The 22,899-nt window shown below is 35.9% G+C and overlaps 1 protein-coding gene across 2 annotated transcripts in view; it reads left to right on the top strand.

Moving 5' to 3' along the window:
• Positions 1-22,899, top strand: part of LOC110458010 (adenylyl cyclase-associated protein 1-like) — a 107,701-nt gene that overhangs the window by 43,248 nt on the left and 41,554 nt on the right. For both annotated transcript variants that reach the window (XM_021509535.1, XM_021509536.1), the window contains 4 exons: positions 3,796-3,849; positions 6,038-6,127; positions 7,673-7,758; positions 18,134-18,239. In XM_021509535.1, coding sequence (XP_021365210.1) covers positions 3,796-3,849; positions 6,038-6,127; positions 7,673-7,758; positions 18,134-18,239 — 336 coding nt within the window. The remainder of the gene's footprint in view (positions 1-3,795; positions 3,850-6,037; positions 6,128-7,672; positions 7,759-18,133; positions 18,240-22,899) is intronic.

Below are 22,899 nucleotides of genomic sequence, written 5' to 3'. Positions count from 1 at the left end.
TCCTATAATAATAAACTTTATTTATTGAGGATACAAAACCTGTTTAGCAAAGCTAATCTTCCACAGGGTCCTCTGTTAGTAAAATTGGTTAGTTAAAAGACAAAGTAGTATCACATCAAATAAATGTACATTAAATAATTGTTGGTCTACTAAAACAGCAATTCATATCACAGTTATTTCATAATTTAAACGGTCGTTCAATACAATTACAATAAAATTATCACAGAAGCACAAAATATATTCCGTGCTTAACCCATTGTGGTTTTCATTAAACGACAAATTGTCTAATTTACATATATGCTAATGTAGCAAAAGCTAAAAATTGACAGAATACACGCTAATATAGCGAAAATAAAACAAATCAAAGCTGTATCTAAAAAGTATAATAGTAAAATTAAAGACAATTAAACCGCATTCTTAATGCTACCAATCATATTTTGTTTGAGTTTTGTCAAGGAGGAAGAGAGTCTTACTTCAACCGGTAAATTATTCCAAATCTGGCTCCCTTGTACCAAAAAGTGTTTGGAATAAAATGTGGTACGGTGTTTGGGTACCTTGACAGAGTTTTGGGATGCTGATCTAGTATATCTGTTGTTAGACAAATTAAATTGATTAGAAAGATATCCTGGAACTAGATTATTTATACATTTGTACACCATAACACCTCTTTTGAATTTCAAATATTTGCCAATTGGTAACCACCCTAATGAAGAAAACATTTCTACTGATGGTGTATCAAATGGAGCATCCAACAGTAATCTTGCAGCTTGTTTCTGCGCTTTTGACAGTTTTTGTAGAAGATTTAAAGAGCATCCGCTCCATACTGTGCTACTGTACATGAAGTGGGGAAAAATACATGCGTGAAAAAATTTAAGTCTAGCTGAAAGTGGTAAATATTGATGGATGCGTCGAAGTAAACCCAAACCACTGTTAATCTTTGAAACAACAGATGCTATGTGATCTAACCAAGATAAACTGTTGTCAATTTTTACACCAAGGAGTTTTTTCACTCTTTACTTGTTCAATACATTCCTATGACTATATCGGGATACGTATCGCAATATATTCATTCTGTATTGCAATATATCGGGATACACTCTTTGCGTATTGTGACACCCCTATTACACAGATACACAGGCTGTGGTTACTGTGAAATCAGATATTTTCGTGGGCCCCAGATTTTGTCGTTTCCCGTTTTATAGGTATATAAATTTGTGGATTACGAGAACCCACTAAAATGGAGAATTGTTTTATGTCGCACTTGTAATTACTTCCTGGACGTATGAATTCTTGGATGAAGATTACATGCGAAATCAATGAAAATTAAAAATAAAAAAAAATAAAACGAGTGCTTCACAGTACTCCAGATCTACATGATGTCAACCCGACAAAGTGTAATAGCTCCACGAAGAAAGTTTCCAATACAAAAAACTGACAGAAATGAAAAAATTGTATTCAGATTAAAACTTTCCTGATACATGTAAAAGAATTATTCTTGCAGCATGTTTTTTCTGCTGATAATACATCAAATTAAGAGAAAAATTCAAATACAGATGAACAGGTGTTTTAAAATCTAAATTTTAACTCTTTTTCCCCCTGAAAACACTTTTGAACTCAATTAAATGGTTGGAATAGTTCATTATGAAATTTCACGGGTGAATGATTTAAAGTTCTAATGAGCCCTGAAATAATTATTTTGGTTTGTATGACTTCATATTTGAACTTGGTATGGGAAAGTATTTAACAAAAAAAAATAAAAATAAATTGAAGATGTGTAACAAATTTCGTACGGCTGCCTTACATCTATTTGGCATTTAACAAATTCTTCTCTGTGCATGATTCTGGACAGTTTCTTTGAAGTTTCTAAATAAATAGAACTAATATGTCTTAAAATGCATAATAAATGATTTTTAACATTTTTTGTTTTGAACTTTAATAAACCATGTGCTAGATTACCAGCGTGATTCTCGGTGATAGAAATATTTGAACATTCAGACCTCTTTGAAGAATACCCATGTGAGTTTTTTAAAGTACGATGAAAAAAACAACTTTCACCTTTTCAAAGAATTTGATGTGTTTGTAATATTGTTTCTATATTGAGATAACTAGGGGGAGGAAGAAATTTAGTATGGTCTGTTCTATATAGCCCTCGGGTGAATTATTAAAGTGCACAAAAATTCTGTGATTTATTTTTTGTAAAGATTTTTATGGTTTTACAACCTTCTGTAAGTGAAAATATACTAAATAAACGGGTTTTTTGTGTGTAAAACGAATGATATCATACTTACTGCAGCCACAAATCACCAGGGCTGGCACTTTGATAACTGATGCTGTAGAAACGGTCATGTGATCTTCTGGTTACTACGAGTTTTACTACAGAGTTATCAAGTGTTTTAAGTTTTACATGGAAACATGTGTACGATCGTTAAAATATACTTCCAACAGGATAACGGTTAAATCATAATTTTTCAAAACTAACATAACAGTTGAACTTTGATCAAAATTAATTGCTATTTACTTGTCACTTTCCATATAATTCATATTAAAATATCTGAAAAAGAAATTAACAATTTACAGCGATTTAATCACAAAGTATTTATGGTTATATTTGTGAAGATTGCCCTGAATTAACTTCCTGCTTTTAATGACTGAGGATCTACATAAGCAAAACCGTAAAGGATCCAATTCAATGATATGATAAAGAAATCTATCCAGATCCAAATGAAGTTTGAAATACTTAGCTACATTTTCTTACATTTATAAGATGAACTGTTCGTGTGTTCTTTCTTTATTTACAAACCATTTTCCGGTTACTTGTTTCAAGCTCGCACAGTTTGTCAGTATGTATAAACTTTTACAGGTAATGGGTTACTGTCGTAAGTTGTTTATCTAGTTACGTTGTAAGGCATTTAAGTTACGTTGTTAGGCATTTAATTGGTAACTATCATTAGTCATTTAATGGATTACTGTCATTAATCGATTAATGAGTTATTGTTGTTAGTCATTTAATGGGTTATTGTTAGTTGTTTAATAGGTTTCTGCTGTTAGTCTTTTAATTGGTTACTGTTAGTTGCTTAATAGGTCACTGCTGTCAGTCATTTAATGAGTTACTGTCGTAAGTTGTTTAATAAGTTACGTTATTAGGCATTTAATTGGTTACTATCATTAGTCATTTAATGGATTACTGTCATAAGTCCTTTAATAGGTTTCTGCCATTAGTCTTTTAATTGTTTACTATTAATTGTTTAATAAGAAACTGTTGTTACTCTGTAGTTGTTTAATAGGTTACTGTTGTTAGTTGTTTAATGGAATACTGCCATTAGTCTTTTAATTGGTTATTGTCGTTAGTCATTTAATGGGTTATTGTTAGTTTTTTAATGGGATACTGCCATTAGTCCTTTAATAGGTTTCTGCTGTTAGTCTTTTAATTGGTTACGGTTAGTTGCTTAATGGGTCACTGCTGTTAGTTGTTTAATGGGTTACTGTTGTTAGTTGTTTAATGGAATTCTGCCATTAATAATTTAATGGGTTAATGTTAGTTGTTTAATGGGTTACTGTTGTTAGTTTTTGGAATGGGTAACTGTTTTTAGTCATTTAATGAGTTACTGTTGTTAGATGTTTAATTGGTTACTGCCGTTAGTCTTTTAATGAGTTACTTTTGTTATATATTTGATTGGTTACTGTTGTTGGATGTTTGATGGGTTACTGTTGTTAGATGTTTAATTGGTTACTGTCATTAATTATGGAGAGAATTTTGTTTGTTAAAGGTGATATTTTTATTTCCAATCTTTACAGGCTTTAATGGCTAAGCTGCTGCAGCCGACATCACAAAGTATACAGACCATCATGGTAAGTACTCTGGGAGGACACGATCATTTAGAAAAGCAGAAAAACAGAAGTTTAGAGAGTTTGATTGGGAAATTAATGCATCATTAATACTGAATTTTAAATTGGAGCTTTAGCTCACCTGGAATAAAGGGCATGTAAGGCTATATGAAGGTAAAATATCCATCATCCACATCTTGCCAACCTACATTTATCATTTAAACCACTTCTACCGAAATGACGTGCCTGGACTCATGATGTTTGGTTTGTAGCTTGCTGGGATAAAAGGCTATGAACTACTTAAGTAAAATAACTTTGACCTACTTTTAAAGTCACAGAAGTCCAGCATGCCCAAAAAATCAAAATTACTTTGTGGCATAGAACAAGGGGTTGTAGAATTTGACCTTTACCTTAATTGAAGTGGTTAAAACTATCTGTTGAGATAAATGAACTTGACCTTCTGGCAAGGTCACAAGAGTCCAAAATGTTATAATGTTAAAATCATTTCTTATGAAAAAGCATGTAGCTTGGTTGGATGAAGTGCTTCTGTATGTAACTTAACCGAATAAGATGTGTACTTTAGCTTTCTCTCAATTGTATTTCTAATAAAAGTGTGTTTAGGTTTTCTTTTGCTTGAAAAAACACATATAGCAAAAGGTAATTTGTCAAATATAAGAAGTTTATTTTTTATTTGAGTTTATCTCGTATAACGATTCCAAAAGATTTCCACATACAGACAGACAGACTTTCTTTATTTCCTCCTTGTTGTATTTCTTTATTACATAGCATTATAATCATCTTCATATGACGAAGATTAAAAACATTTAAAAACTTTCAGATTATTACGTCATTACTCACCACAATAAATCTGAGAATAGCCCTTTTGATGGATATTACAATTTATCCTGCAATTTAGCAGGTTTTATGGATAGTATATAATGTCTGTATTTTAAAAATAAGAGGTATATTGATTACTTGTTTCATGAAGTTAAGCTCTGTACAGTAACGGCCTTAATTCATTTAATGTTGGGTAACTATATAATCTTAATAGAGTTAGGATGCTTTATAGATTTTAGAGAAAGTCGTTACTGCCACAAACATTTTCAATTTTAAGCATTACTTGAATACCAGCGTACGGAACTTTACTTTAAAAGTAAGGGGAGACAATCTTTGAAGAAGTTGAGGGCAGTATGGGAATTACACGCAGCAACTGCCTCTGTTTGTAGAGTATTAACTACTTCACTTTATATATAATGATGTCATTGTCCAGATAATGACATTTCAATGATATGGTGCTTTAAGTGGTGTTTAAGTGGCCCCATCAGCCGTAGAAACTCTCTTTATATGAATTAAGATGTTTCAAGAACAGAAACCCTAAACAAATAAGCAGATCCTTTCTCTCGTGACCTTTTTTATCTATTGTATTTTATATGGTAGAAGGGAAATAACTCCTTGTGGCATTCTGCTTTCCCATAAATATAGACTTAACTCATTCACCCCTGCTTATCTAAGCTGGACTTGCCCAGTCTTTGATTTGGTAAGGTTCAAATGTGATTTTAGGGGTAAAAGGGTTAAAGCCTTGTCAGAAACCTACATTAACAGCTGTTGGATCAAGTTTTCAAATTAGATTCATTTTATTTTAAAATGCATATTCTTAATGTTTATGATGGCGTAAAATCTAGTTGCAGTTAACTTTCCAACATATTCAATTATGTGTTATCGCTGAAACATCATTATATTACTCTTCAGATTGATTTTCTTGCAAACAATCTGAACATCGCGTATGTGATATTTTTTGTCCATTTTTAGTTTATAGTAATTTATTACCTTTTTACCAGTGAAATATTGAAAATTTAATATTGATGCTAGTGGTAAAAGGATTCAGATCAAGTATTGTCAGCTTGGTGTGTTACTTAGCTTTCTGGGGAAGGTTTTTGGAAATACAATCAGAATATCTAGCAGTGTCTTCAGTAATATGGAATATATTTCATGCTGCACACTTGTGAAAGATATCAAAATATTAGCTTGGTATTACTGAAGACACTGTTAGATATCCTCTATATATACAATAAAAAAATCGCAAACATTAACGCTTCATCTTACTTTGATAAAAATCCTACGTTTGTAATGTATTATCTATTGTAGCTAGGCACAAGGTTGTAGAAGGTTGATGCTATCTTGTACTCAACATGACATTGTTTTCGGTTTACAGGAGTTCCGTGAGAGTAAAAGGCAGAGCCCATTCTTCAACCATCTGTCCACCGTCAGTGAATCTATCCCAGGGCTGGGCTGGATCTCTGTTGTAAGTGTTCTCTGACCACTGGTCAATTACCAATATCACAAGTTAAATAACCATGTATGAGTTATGTTAAATACACACTTACCAACATTTTGAAATTTTCATGGGGGAGGAGATTCTCTTTGCTCAGAATCAAAAATATAAATAAAATGTTTTTATATTTCCCTTAAGAAAATATAACATTTCAAAATGGCATGTTTCTAATTGTTCCTTCAAATGGAACCATTATATATAACAATGGGAATAGTGTAACAAATTCACCGGTTGAACATATTAAATTTAATGGTCCAATATCAGGACTATCTCTCCTAAATAGGGAGAGTTGGCAAGTAGGCACTGGTAAAATATCAATACATTTTACCATAATGATATAAGCAGGAATGGGTTATGTTAATGAGTAAGATATTCCGTCTTTGCGTATTGCAGAGTTATCTCCTCCTATGAGCAGGTATTGATTGTTACGTCATTTGTTTGTGAGAGTAACGTCATTAATTTTTGAGAAAACGACGAAATTTTCTCACACAAACCAATGACATAACAATCAATACCTGCTCACAAGAGAAGATAACTCTGCAATACGCAAAGACGGAATATGTATTTGCAGGTAAATGATTTGTTCTAAAAAGCTAACATCAAAGTAAATATAAATTCATATTGGAATCAGTGGCATTTTTGTATTGATATGGAGACCAACTGTCTTATCCTCATTCCTCATCTGTAGGGATCAGCCTGATCACTTGGAAGCTCATGGCCATATTATCACTATATCTGATAGTATTTATTAAGGTTTTCTACATGGCAATCTTTTTACAGTCAAATACAAGCTGTTTCCCCGTGCAACAAAATTTAGGTAGAAAAAACAATGCTACAATATAATTTATCATATATTTAAAGATTTTGTACGCTGTGTTAGACTTGTGAATATCATACTTATTTCACTATTTCACTAAACAAGTTGTATGTACAGTAAAACCTGTCTAAACTGGCCCCTGTCTAATCTGGATCCCTGTCTAAACTGGCTGTGATTTGTGGTCCTAGCATATTCTCTATATAATCATAGTAGTTAAACCCTGTATAAACCAGACCATGTCTTTTCCGAAAACCAGCGTTGTTTCACAAAAGTTGGCAAAGTAATCCATGTAAAAACAACCTGTTCAATCCGGTCCTGAAATTTCTCTCGGCCGGCTCCAATCTAAAGCAAACACATTCTAAACATGTCAGCACTATCCAATGTTGGATTGCCCTTCATTTGTATTATAAACTGTATATTTTGTAAATAATCAAACGTTGCAATTGATTGATCTGTTGTGTATGTTAACACACTTGTATACAGATCGTATGCAAAACACTACATTTTTGTATTTTCAAAAAAATGACATGCCAACCCTGTATAAACCAGACACCTGTGTAAACTGGCCAAATAGCTTGGTCCCGGTGACATCTGATTTAGACAGGTTACACTGTATATAGGTTTTGTGTAAATGAGTTGTATATCATTGAGTGGCATGTATGAAAACTGTATGAAAATGATTGTTGTCCTGTTTCCAGGCCCCGACCCCTGGACCTTACCTTAAGGATTTTATGGATGCTGGCATGTTCTACTCCAATCGAATCCTCAAGGAGTTCAAAGACAAGTGAGTACAGTAACTTTTGACCTTTGACCTTTGACCTTTAATCAGTGTAAGGTGTACCTTTGTCTTCTTGGCCTTTAACAAAGACGCAGATGTCTGTCTGTGTGTCTGATATTGCAGCAAACAATGCTTTATTATGGAGACAGAAATTATAACAATAGACTCTGAGGATCAACCAAATTCATTTCTTAGTGAAGATGGAAGATCGGGTCAAAGTCATTTATTGAAATTATGCATATCAACTACACTAGAATGAAAATTTCTGATGTGTTAGACTTCCTGGCCAGCCCACATTTTATTGAACTATTGTATTTATCTGGCAATGTAAGCTCATTCCTGGAAATAAGACCACTTACAGTATCTGTTGCAGTTTGGTAAAATGCCAACCTATTTTAATTTATTGTCATGTTATAAGCCCTTATTTTGAGGCAGATATTTTGTGTTGGCCCTCTTGGCTCATTGTAGTATAAATATGGTAGGTTACAAATGAAGAACACATAGGAGGACAGTGAAGCTGTTTAAAGGACGTGTTCCACGCTCCCGTATACGTGCTGTATGTAACTGTGACAGCCTATCCGCATCTAAGGAGCTGACCGACCTTAGGGCGTGATCTGGACGGGAAAGGTCATTTTGAATCGCCTGGTAAGCTGGAGACTTACCCCCTCAAGACGCCAGAACACGGGCTCCGCCCGTGAAAAGGAGTCTATAAACCCATCATTCAACCAACCAAATGAAGAACAAGGGGAGATAAATCATGATGTTACCATAGTCCAACTGTTTATTGTGATGTCAGTCTGCCAGCTCAACAGTTAAATAACTCAGCATTAAAAAAGGAGAGAAATTACTAAACTTATGTCAAACAGTCCATTCAAGATGTCTGTAAAACATGGTTAAAGTTTCAAAACACAAGAAAAAACTTGAATCTGCCAAAATGAATTTGCGAAAATCATGTTTCAAATTTTCTCACTGAAAAAAATACTTAAATCTGTCAAAACGCCAAGGGGTGAGAACTGTTTATATTTGAGAAGCCCTGACAGCAAGGCTACTACAATACCAGCACAAATTTAAACTGGCAACATGTTAAAAGAAAGGTTCCACCTCCAAATTACAATATAACAAATACACGTCAGTTCTCCAAACATTTAAGTGATTTTGAAGTGTTTATGGTCAGTGTGCCTCAGAGGCTTGACATGAGGAAGTACTTCATTCTTGTATCAGAGTCATATGTTAACAAAGCAGGCTGAGAACTGTCAGAGAGCAAGGTCTTACAGTCATAAAATCTCAAGTGGCCTTGTAATTTTGAAATTTTGTGTTCCAAAACGAAACAAAAATCTATTATTTGAAAGAAAAGAAACTGTCCAATCATAGAGTGATGCATTGCCATTGCTAGGCCTTCTGTTTGTCAGTTATCTACCTCAGCTTGGAGGCATATAACTACACTACAAATACCAGACAGTTTTGATTCAGAAAGTAGTGATAATCTTCAACGAAGGAGCAAAGCAGTTGGGATGGATGTAATTGAGTTCAGACAGATGACTGTCCCAAGATTGATGATCAAAGGGGAAGAGTCAATAACAGTTTTTAGAGACTTGTTTTTTGTATGTCCTTTTTATGAGCACATTGGCAAAGCAGACTCTTTTAAGGTGAATAGAGTGGTGCCAGGTAGAATGGATCCTATTGCTGGCCTGTAAAGGGAGTAGCTTGAACAAATGAATCATTAAAGGGAGTGAAGTTTAGCACAAATCATGGTGGAAAATTCTAAGAAGAATGACTCATATAATAAAAAGTAAAATAAGATGACTTGTGTAAGAAACTTACTCAGTACTCTGACTTCAGATCACCTCCAATACTCTGACTTTAGATCACCTCCAGTACTCTGACTTTAGATCACCACCTACTTTAGATCACCTCCAGTACTCTGACTTTTGATCACTACCTCCAGTACTCTGACTTTAGACCACCTCCAGTACTCTGACTTTAGATCACCTCCAATACTCTGACTTTAGATCAGCTCCAGTACTCTGACTTCAGATCACCTCCAATACTCTGACTTCAGATCACCTCCAATACTCTGACTTCAGATCCCCTCCAATACTCTGACTTCAGATCACCTCCAATACTCTGACTTCAGATCCCCTCCAATACTCTGACTTCAGATCACCTCCAATACTCTGACTTCAGATCCCCTCCAATACTCTGACTTCAGATCACCTCCAATACTCTGACTTCAGATCCCCTCCAATACTCTGACTTCAGATCACCTCCAATACTATGACTTCAGATCACCTCCAGTACTCTGACTTCAGATCCCCTCCAGTACTCTGACTTTAGATCACCACCACCAGTACTCTGACTTTTGATCACCTCCAGTACTCTGACTTTAGATCACCACCTACTTTAGATCACCTCCAGTACTCTGACTTTTGATCACCTCCAGTACTCTGACTTTAGATCACCACCAGTACTCTGACTTCAGATCACCACCAGTACTGACTTTAGATCACCTCCAGTACTCTGACTTTTGATCACTACCTCCAGTACTCTGACTTTAGACCACCTCCAGTACTCTGACTTTAGATCCCCTCCAGTACCCTGACTTTAGATCACCACCAGTACTCTGACTTTAGATCACCACCTCCAGTACTCTGTCTTTAGATCACCCCTCCAGTACTCTGACTTTAGATCACCACCTCCAGTACTCTGTCTTTAGATCACCCCTCCAGTACTCTGACTTTAGATCACCACCAGTACTCTGACTTTAGATCACCACCTCCAGTACTCTGACTTCAGATCACCTCCATTACTCTGACTTTAGATCACCACCTCCAGTACTCTGTCTTTAGATCACCCCTCCAGTACTCTGACTTTAGATCACCACCACCAGTACTCTGACTTTAGATCACCACCTCCAGTACTTTTACTTCAGATCACCTCCAGTACTCTGACTTCAGATCACCTCCAGTACCCTGACTTTTGATCACCTCCAGTACTCTGACTTTAGATCTCCACCACCAGTACTCTGACTTTAGATCACCTCCAGTACCCTGACTTTAGATCACCACCACCAGTACTCTGACTTCAGATCACCTCCAGTACTCTGACTTTAGATCACCACCAGTACTCTGATTTTAGACCACCTCCAGTACTCTGACTTTAGATCACCACCTACAGTACTTTGACTTCAGATCACCTCCAGTACTCTGACTTCAGATCACCTCCAGTACCCTGACTTTTGATCACCTCCAGTACTCTGACTTTTGATTACTACCTCCAGTACTCTGACTTTAGACCACCTCCAGTACTCTGACTTTTGATCACCTCCAGTACTCTGACTTTAGATCACCTCCAGTACTATGACTTTAGATCACCTCCAGTACTCTGACTTTAGATCACCACCTCCAGTACTCTGACTTTAGACCACCTCCAGTACTCTGACTTTAGATCACCACCTCCAGTACTCTGACTTTAGATCACCACCTCCAGTACTCTGACTTTAGATCACCACCACCAGTACTCTGACTTTAGATCACCTCCAGTACTCTGACTTTAGATCACCACCACCAGTACTCTGACTTTAGATCACCACCACCAGTACTCTGTCTTTAGATCACCTCCAGTACTCTGACTTTAGATCACCACCTCCAGTACTCTGACTTTAGACCACCTCCAGTACTCTGCCTTTAGATCACCACCTCCAGTACTCTGCCTTTAGACCACCACCTCCAGTACCCTGACTTTAGACCACCACCTCCAGTACCCTGACTTTAGACCACAACCTCCAGTTGACTTTAGATCACCTCCAGTACTCTGACTTTATATCACCACCTCCAGTACTCTGACTTAACATCACCTCCAGTACTCTGACTTTAGACCACAACCTCCAGTACCCTGACTTTAGACCACCACCTCCAGTACCCTGACTTTAGATCACCTCCAGTACTCTGACTTTAGATCACCCCTCCAGTACTCTGACTTTAGATCACCTCCAGTACTCTGACTTTAGATCACCACCAGTACTCTGACTTTAGATCACCACCTCCAGTACTCTGACTTTAGATCACCTCCAATACTCTGACTTCAGATCACCTCCAGTACTCTGACTTCAGATCACCTCCAATACTCTGACTTCAGATCACCTCCAGTACTCTGACTTTAGACCACCACCAGTACTCTGACTTTAGACCACCTCCAGTACTCTGACTTTAGACCACCTCTAGTACCCTGACTTTACATCACCACCAGTACTCTGACTTTAGATCACCACCTCCAGTACTCTGACTTCAGATCACCTCCAGTACTCTGACTTTAGATCACCCCTCCAGTACTCTGACTTTAGACCACCTCCAGTACTCTGCCTTTAGATCACCACCTCCAGTACCCTGACTTTAGATCACCTCCAGTACTGCCTTTTGATCGCCTCCAGTTCTCTGACTTAACATCACCTCCAGTACTCTGACTTTAGATCACCACCAGTACTCTGACTTTAGATCACCACCTCCAGTGTAGAACACCAAGAAGTTACATTGTGTTTGTGATAAATGGTCGGACATTGTATCGCCATCTCATGGCAGGCACACTTGAACCAATGTTCCTTCTTTCTCGGAGCCTCACTATAGATATTACATTGACTGATTATAGTGACGGACAAAGGCCGTCATTAGGTCATCTGTACTTTTAAAAAGTGTTTTTAAGATAAGTAAATGATTGGCAATGATTTGGGAACAAGGTTCAAAGGTTATAAAAGATTGTTCTCCTTGGAATTTGGTTTGAAGGTCACATGTACTTTAATCCTAGAAAACCATGATGTATGTTTTGGAATTGCCAACAATTTTGGTTTGGTATTTTGTATTTTCAACAGCGTTTATGCTTAGAAACTTATACTGATGTTTGAGTGTGGAATCATTTGTACATAGACCAGGCTGTTCACCAGTCATCACCGACAACTCATTGTGTAGTTTTTATGTGGGTGTGAAGAAAATGTTGTTTTTAAAAAAAATAACTTTAAAGGAAACGTTTACTTATTTCCCTATCAATCATTATCAACTACACATTTGAAAACAAATTGACAGTGTTTTGAATATTTCATTTTTTTCAAATAATGTGTTGTAATGGATTTGTGAGGTAATCTAGCATTCTGTTTATTTGTCAGCCTGGGGAGATGATGATGTACGTTACGATCCTCGGCACTTCACAGAAGATAATCTCATTACTAGAGTACTGTAATGGTACGGTAGTCCACCATTAAACACCCCTTCCGTATGTTATACCGTAGTCCACCAATAAACACCCCTTCTGTATGTTATACCGTAATCCACCAATAAACGCCCTTTCTGTGATGTTATACCATTATTCACAGAAGATAATCTCATTACTAGAGTACTGTAATGGTACGGTAGTCCACCATTAAACACCCCTTCTGTATGTTATACCGTAATCCACCAATAAACGCCCTTTCTGTGATGTTATACCGTTATTCACAGAAGATAATCTCATTACTAGAGTACTGTAATGGTACGGTAGTCCACCATTAAACGCCCCTTCTGTATGTTATACCGTAGTCCACCAATAAACACCCCTTCTGTACGTTATACCGTAGTCCACCAATAAACACCCTTTCAGTGACATTATACCGTTATTCACAGAAGATAATCTCATTACTAGAGTACTGTAATGGTACGGTAGTCCACCATTAAACGCCCCTTCTGTATGTTATACCGTAGTCCACCAATAAACGCCCCTTCTATGACGTTATGCCGTAACCAATAAACGCCCCTTCTATAAAGTTATACCGTAGTTTACTCATAAATGCCTAATTTATGACATCAAACCAAAGTCTACTAATAAATGCTTCTTTGAAAATTGCACCTTATAAGCCCAGTTGTGGAGAGCTAGTGATCATAGATATCAAGATGCCTATTATAAATTCAGATTGTAAATAAATGTGGTGAGTAGCATGTTTTCAATTTTCTTGCCTGTTTCAATGCAATAAATTAGATGCATTTTTTAAATGCCGTTCAGTCCCTATGTTCATGTTACAGGACCAACAAATTTATATTTTTTTCAAGATTTCAATGGCTTCTCCCAACTGATTTAGTGTCTGTATTTTCTACAGTTTTCAAACTGTCCAGGTTTTTCACTGTCTGAAATGGAAAGATTCACATAATTATGTTATTTTGAAACATTTCCTGTCTGCCCATAATGTTGTAAAAATGGTTTTCAAATCTTTTGCCCAGGTGAGAAAATGATCTTACTGACAAGCTTATAATGACTGCATACCAAAAGAAACGTATGCAAAAGAAACATATGTATTGATTAAATTTAACCTGAAAAAAGTTCAAGCAAACAGAAAAACAACTCCGTTTCAAATATCTCTTACACTCAAAACATATGCTTCTCATCATAAACTATATCGTAACTATGTGGAAATTTCATTTCCAGCAGTTTCTTGAGAAAAAAGCGATGCTTTCTTTGTAAACTATCACAGAGGGTTCTCCATTAGTTTATTAAAGGTATCCTCAAATTTTAGTCCGTTTCTGCAGGTACAATGTGAAGAATGAATTATAAAATTGGTCTTTTGTTGAAATGTGGTTCCAATTTCAAATTTTCTTAGGACTTCCTATAGATCACAGTGAAAGGTCAACTGAAAAATAGGTAGAACATATTTTGTGGTAATTTTCTTAATATGTTTCTGATTTTGAAATTTGTATTTTGACAACGCCCTACAAGCCATAAATATCCAGCCTGTAATTCCATCAGTCATAAGTTACTAGTACAAACTATCAGCCTCAACTGGAAGCAAATTAAAACAATTTTCTTCTACTTAAATCCTGGGCACCCCTTAGTTAGACAAGGGATTCCCCACTTATATCATCGGTGTTAAACTCACTCACAGACAGCTAAAAGGATTTTACTAGCTAAATCGGTTTGAATGATATGTTGTATCCGTAAAGCCATCCCTTCTTGTAAGTCTACATTGTCAAGGAAAAAGCTATACCATGATAGGAGTGAGGGCATGTAAACATTGTATGTTAGTGAAAGGATAAAAATACTACAGAATTGATCCAGGCTCAAAGTAAAAACAATAAAATGTATTTGCTTTTGAAATTGAACATTTAAAAAAAAAAAAAATGAAATGTACGCAATCGATTGGTCACCTTGGTGACGACCTTCATCCTGATAAACTTGTTGTCCATGTCTGTAACAGTGTCCAAATAATATATAGAGGTTCCCCGACATGTGCTGGTTGGTTGTGTTATTTGACTGGAGTTAACTAACTTATAAGAGAGATGAGCATGAGGTTAACCAAGTGTCCTTCTACAGTTTGTAAACCATCTCAAGTTCCTACAGGGTTGTTATTTAGTTGTCTAGCCCGCAGCCTTGGGTTACACAATCAAAAATTACCCTCTTAGTTGGAAATTTGTCTGTTTCAACCTCAAGGTAAGGGGGTTGAACTTCTGGTTTAGTGGGTGTTATTCTATCTTACCATATAGGGTGACAAGCTCATCTTTTCAGCTAAAATGGAAGACAAACCTGTGAAGTGTTTGTGAAATGAGTATCTGCCCCTTCAGAGGGACACGGTGCAACTCCCTTCAGAGGGACACGGTGCCTGCCCCTTCAGAGGGACACGGTGCCACCCCCTTTAGAGGGACACGGTGCCACTCCCTTCAGAGGGACACGTTGCCACTCCCTTCAGGGGACACGGTGCCACCCCCTTCAGAGGGACACGGTGCCACTCCCTTCAGAGGGACATGTTGCCACTCCCTTCAGAGGGACACGGTGCCACCCCGTTTGTCCCTTAGAGATATCCCTCTCGCTTGTAAGATCTCTCCCACACCACCACCCACCCCTAGTGATGATAAAGGCACACTGCCTATCACCTGTTGGGGTTTTCTTTACAAGTTTCCCACAGTACAAGTTTTCTTTTTTAAACTGTTAAACAAAAGATAGATTCTACAGAATGTATTATTCATTCTCCTCAAAATTGAATCAAACAGTTGCAAGATTCTTTCAGAATTTGAGTTGAAAGGAAATCTGCTGATGACGACAGCTGGGAACGTGTTTCAACAAAACTACTCTCAAATGCAAAGCATGGAGAGCATTGTAAGATGAGGTTATCTATTTGACATTTGTCAGTTATAGGATGTGGGGTTTGGTGGATTCAGGTTGGAATAATGGCACTTAGGGAAATAGACCAAAACATTGTACAAGTATATGATGATGGTGGGACGATTTTTCATCACTTTCTTTTTGTAAGGTGTGCTGTTGTTATTGGTGCTGATAGGTTAGGGTCACAATTGTACTTGCAAGATCATACAGTCATCTGTCAAGGTCACATAATCTCACCACCTAGGTGATGGGATGACTTTCTCAAGGTCATTAAAGTAGGATAGTTTTGTGTAAAGTTTTACTATTTGGATGGGGTTCGGTAACTTAAATGGCAACAGAATGGGCTACTGTTTCACTTACAATAGTTACTGTATACCAGGACATTTTCTTCCAGTTAAACATCCACCCTTCATCGATAAAATGTAGCCGCCCCATGTTTTATATATTGTTTTATGGCTCACTGATAATGGAAATCACTTAGGGCCATGCTACTATGTTGATTGGCTAGGTATGCTATAGTGTGTAGTAACATTTGCAGACATAATTACGTTATAAGCCTTCATTACAGTCGAAAAACAGAGCAAAAGTTCAACTACAGCATATATTTCCTGGTATACCGTGTCCTATATGTGTAAATTATATTAATAAAGTACTTTTGAAATTTTCTATATCGTATGACTTTGGTGGTTTAAACCGAAGGTTTTGTGGTTAATGTCAATGTAGCTTGGCTCAAGGTCGGTGAGAGAATTTGTTGAGGGTAGTATATTGGAGTGATGATCCGGCAAACGTTGACTCCTGACAACTCATAAACATTAAAGTCACTACAGGTAGACGAGATTAGCGATGCATTATTGTCGTAATTCTGTAGTAACACGACCGGCATTAAAATTCATCTCCTCCGGAGTTTTGAGTGGATCTGAACGCAAAAGAAACGTTTCAACTCTGACAAATGTGAAAATTAAACGTGAAAATAACGACTCTTATGAAGAAATCACAGACAGTTTTTGCCATTTTAAAGTTAAGTTGATTACAGATTATCTCTTCCACATTTATAAACGTAGGAAGTTATTTATTCTGAGCACATTACAGAGAAAGTGAAAATAGCTACACAACTTACAAAATCTTAAATGTTTTTCATCTTTTTTCAGGAGAGGTATTTCATTGGAAATTCAAAACATATGCGTGGGTTAAAAGAAAATGATATGAAACCGTTACAAACATATTGTACATATTATAGTTATTAAGATCATTCACATTTCCTGTTTTTTTATGATGTAAAAGGAAAAAAGGGAATCTTTTAGTTCGGTGATTTGGTAGTTTGATGGCCGAGTGTTTAAATGTCCATTCAAGATTTTGGAAATGTTAATGGGGATGATTATAAAAATGTGAGGCGAGAAAAGTTTCAGAGATGCTCCTATTTCAGGTAAAGACATAAAGACACCATTCAATAGAGTGTTGGTAAATCTCTGCACTATTTTGTTGAACCAGTTTTGAGCGAATCTGATCTAAACTCTGTATCAATGTTGTTTTTCAATAGTAATATTAGGTATATAATTGACAGGATACAGCGATTATAAGTGAATGCTCATATTGTTTTTTGGGGTTTTTTTTCAAAAAAATGTTGTAAGTCTATCGGTGCTCACATTATTCTGCATGCATAAAAAACAGCTTCTACTTTGACAGTTTGTATACAAATTAATATTCAAATGATTGAAAGTGTTAATTGATATTGTTGAGAAATCGTAATTAAATACCACAACACCAACATCACACAAAAAAGTGTGCCATTTCAAGAAGGCCGTGCTGGAGTGAAGGCTTGAACAGATCTGATTGGTCTGTTAAAAAATGTGAACCTTGACCTGATCTTTTTAGTGATGTGAACCTTGACCTGATCTATTTAGTGATGTGAACCTTGACCTGATCTATTTAGCGATGCAACCTCTGACCTGCTGTATAAGAGATGTGATCTCTGACCGGGTCTATTCAGCAATGGGACCCCTGACCTGGTCCATTTAATTATGTGACCCCTGACTTGGTCTGCCAAGTTCTGGGACCCCTGACCTTGTCTGTTCAGTGATGTGTTCCTCATCTAGTCTAGGTGAGATGACCTCTGACCTGGTTTAATTTATGTGCCCCTTGACCTGTTCTATTAAATGATGTGCCCTTAGACTTCATCTGTTAAGTTATGTGCCTTTTTGACCTTTTGTAATAAGTGATTTGATCCCTGACCTTAGGTATACAATATTATAGTTGTGTCCCCTTGTTTATCCAGGGACCAGACCCATGTTGACTGGGTGAAGAGTTGGAATGCATTGTTCAAGGAACTCCAGGCATACATCAAGTCCAGCCACACCACCGGCGTGGCCTGGAATATGCAGGTAAGTGTCATCATCACCAACTATGTATGCTCAACAGTCAAACTGACAATGTAAGCTAATACACACTTCATATGTAGATGTTTTACAGTCTGATTATCTGGTGGGACACCTTTGGATATGGACAGTATCTAACAAAGGAAGGTAGCCATTTCTGTTTGGCTTGAACAACCTTTGACCTTCAAGTAACCTTGACCAAGGGCTGTATCAGATGAAACATACATAAAAAAGGCTGCCCCATCATTGTAGTTCTGATGTTGAGTAATCTTGATGTGTGGAGTCGTGAAGTTCTCTTCTAAGATCATAAGTATGTCTATGTTATTACTGGCAGCTACAAATCATGCTGGCCGATTGGTCACAAACAAGGGTTTTCATCATTACTCAATTCTGATTGGTCAAGATTCCACAGGTTTTCTCCTGTCTTCATTAAAGATAATGATGTCACCAAACAAACTCATTAATTTATTTAGTGTATATTACCAATATCAAGTATGTATATTGCAGGTAAATTTCTCCTAAATAATTTCCACAATTCTGCACAAAAATTAGAAATAGAAAGTGCTTTTAAAAATCAGGTCCCCGACCATAAACAAGCTTAGCTTATGGAATCTACACTGTGATTGTTAGTGCTCCATCTCTCTGATTATTTGTAAATAGGAAACACTTTTTGGGAATATATGTTAGAATCTCAGTTTCTTGACACCGGCAGGCTGACATTTTTGGCAGTACTGTAGTAAAGTTGATGTTTTGTGAATTTGGCCTTTCACCGATTGTATTATCGCCAGCTTTCTAATGGTGTCCCTTATTAAATTAGCCGTGGTATCCCCTGGTAAAAGTTTTTCTCCAAATTAAAATAGTTCTGTCTGTAGAAAATACAATTACACTCACACCATTGTGCCAGAAAAAAATGGCTGACTATGAAAGGGAAGGATTGTAATTAACTGACACTTTGTTGGAGGATTGGAAAGGAATAGAAGGACAAATTGTCAGAGGATTGTAAGTTTTATCGACTGACAAATTGTCAGAGATTTGTAAGAAAATGGACGGACAAATTGTCAGGGAATGCATTTCAATAGATTTCATTTGTCAGGAAAAAATACTGTTAACTTTTTATTTTTGCTTACAAGGAGAGTACTGTAAAAGGAGCCATTATTTCATGACAAATTCATTTTAATGGAAATTTAACAAAGCAGCACAACAGGGAAAAAGGCGAAGTTGTTTCCCTTTGATACATTTTCATCCCCCCTACCCTTCACCCAACTTAAAGAAATGATTACCTGATTGGTTTGTTCTCTTGGTACACGACTCCTGTCTATTATCTGTATATAAATATGTTACTGTTTGGTCTCAGAACATTGGCACTAATTTTCTTTAAAAAAAAATAAAAAAAAAATCACAGATATTTTGCAAAAAACAGGTTGAAAACATCATCAAACTGATAACATAGCCAGAAACATTAAATTGTCCTACATAATGTAAACATGAGTAAATACAAGTATATATACACTATTCAATCATTCAAAGATTTATTCTAATCAGCAAATTTTGACCTATTTTGACACAAATAGTGCTGATATGTGTCATGCTGGCACTTGGGAGGCTTGTATCGGTAGCTTCTGAGTGCGCTCTAGCTGATGTCAAAGTATATTTTGTGTTTGACATATACTAAGTGGGGATCAGTTTAATAAGGATGGTTTCCTTTAATTATGTTGGTGTATATATGTATAATGGTTTAGTAGTCGACCTCTAACTCACTGGTAACAGTCTCCGCTATGACAGAGAACTTTCCATCATATTGTGGTGTTTGGTTTCAAAGGGAATATACTCCATGACAATAATTAAGTCAGAAACAAATTCTGTAGTAATTATGCTTATAAACATTATTGTGTAAAGCTGAATAGATGTCTCCACACCAGATCAACATGGCTTCATTGTCATCTACATTTCAAAGGGGAAAGATTTTCTTTTGATATCAGTTTCAGTAGATCCCATCCCTATGCCTTATTACATCATGCCGATAGCTAGCCTCCGTCCAACCTGTTAGTGATGGGTCCACAGTGTTTCAAAGAAATGGGAATCTTTTGACATCAGTTTTGATACTCCTCTTGGACCTTCCTCCTAAATTATCTATCCTTGATTGACTAACAACATTACAAAATGTTTAGCTTGTATCCCTACTGGCCAAGATAGCTTGGCCCACATGTAAGGGTAGGTGATTCCATTTCAGTCTGCTAGGGTTTTCAGGTTAAATAACATAAACACTGATGATTGATTTAATGCTAGAAAACGCTTTTGTTGGAATGTTGTCAAAAGGTGTCACCATGATTTTGCGTTAATTAATAAAATCTGTAGAACCATGATTTTGCGTTAATTAATAAAATCTGTAAAACCATGATAGGACTGTTGTATTGTAATTGTTTTATGTTAAAACAGTATAGCATAAGATGATAGTTCTTCTCTGTGACAAAGACCAGTCCTACAGTTTTGGTTTGTCCCCACGCTGTACTAAAATGATGTCTAGAGGAAAGCACAGATAGTGCTGGAGTATTGTGACACTTTATACAGCCTACACAGAAATACACACCCATTAAACTATTGTTTAGGTGACAAATACATCTCAAACATAGACACACTCCCATTAAATTATTGTTTAGGTGACATAAATACACTCACATTAAATTATTGTTTAGGTGACATAAATACACTCCCATTAAACTATTCTTTAGGTGACATAAATACACTCCCATTTAACTATTGTTTAGGTGACATGAATACACTCCCATTAAACTATTGTTTAGGTGACATAAATACAATCCCATTAAACTATCGTTTAGGTGACATAAATACACTCCCATTAAACTATTGTTTAGGTAACATAAATACACTCCCATTAAACTATTGTTTAGGTAACATAAATACACTCCCATTAAACTATTGTTTAGATGACATAAATACACTCCTATTAAACTATTCTTTAGGTGACATAAATACACTCCCATTAAACTATTCTTTAGGTGACATTAATACACTCCCATTAAACTATTGATTAGGTGACATAAATACACTCCCATTAAACTATTGTTTAAGTGACATAAATACACTCACATTAAACTATTGTTTAGGTGACATTAATACACTCCCATTAAACTATTGATTAGGTGACATAAATACACTCCCATTAAACTATTGTTTAGGCGACATAAATACAATCCCATTAAACTATTGTTTAGGTGACATAAATACAATCCCATTAAACTATCGTTTAGGTGACATAAATACACTCCCATTAAACTGTTGTTTAGGTGACATAAATACACTCCCATTAAATTATTGTTTAGGTGACATAAATACACTCACATTAAATTATTGTTTAGGTGACATAAATACACTCCCATTAAACTATTGTTTAGGCGACATAAATACAATCCCATTAAACGATTGTTTAGGTGACATAAATACACTCCCATTAAATTATTGTTTAGGTGACATAAATACACTCACATTAAATTATTGTTTAGGTGACATAAATACACTCCCATTTAACTATTGTTTAGGTGACATGAATACACTCCCATTAAACTATTGTTTAGGTGACATTAATACACTCCCATTAAACTATTGATTAGGTGACATAAATACACTCCCATTAAACTATTCTTTAGGTGACATTAATACACTCCCATTAAACTATTGATTAGGTGACATAAATACACTCCCATTAAACTATTGTTTAAGTGACATAAATACACTCACATTAAACTGTTGTTTAGGTGACATAAATACACTCCCATTAAATTATTGTTTAGGTGACATAAATACACTCACATTAAATTATTGTTTAGGTGACATAAATACACTCACATTAAATTATTGTTTAGGTGACATAAATACACTCACATTAAACTATTGTTTAGGTGACATTAATACACTCCCATTAAACTATTGATTAGGTGACATAAATACACTCCCATTAAACTATTGTTTAGGTAACATAAATACACTCCCATTAAACTATTGTTTAGGTAACATAAATACACTCCCATTAAACTATTGTTTAGGTAACATAAATACACTCCCATTAAACTATTGTTTAGGTAACATAAATACACTCCCATTAAACTATTGTTTAGGTAACATAAATACACTCCCATTAAACTATTGTTTAGGCGACATAAATACAATCCCATTAAACGATTGTTTAGGTGACATAAATACACTCCCATTAAACTATTCTTTAGGTGACTGATACACCCATCAGTATTTTATTTGATGACACAAATACACACCTAGCTATTTTTCCTATTTTCCCAATCAAGTGTTGCTATTGTAGTTGTAAGCTGGAATTTTTTTTCCTAGAACAGGACCAGTCTCAAGTTGTCTGAAACTAATCTGTTGTAATTAGAAATAAAGACCAATGAGCAATGCAGGCCCTATGGGCCTCTAGTTTTCATTTATTTTATTTTTTGAAGTTTGAAAGGAAGAGTTATGTTGTTTTTCTGCTATATCACAAACTTTTTCTAAACATAATAATTTGGACGTGTTTCCACAATTCCAGTCTGATTTTGTATACATTAATGGTTCAGATGTGTTTCCACAATCCAAGTCTAGATTTTGTATACATAATGGTTCGGACATGTTGCCACAATTCCAGTCTAGATCACGG

The sequence above is a fragment of the Mizuhopecten yessoensis genome, unplaced genomic scaffold (genome assembly GCF_002113885.1).
Source record: "Mizuhopecten yessoensis strain PY_sf001 unplaced genomic scaffold, ASM211388v2 scaffold9399, whole genome shotgun sequence".
Classification (NCBI taxonomy): Eukaryota; Metazoa; Mollusca; class Bivalvia; order Pectinida; family Pectinidae; genus Mizuhopecten; species Mizuhopecten yessoensis.
This window is presented reverse-complemented; position numbering and strand designations above follow the sequence as displayed.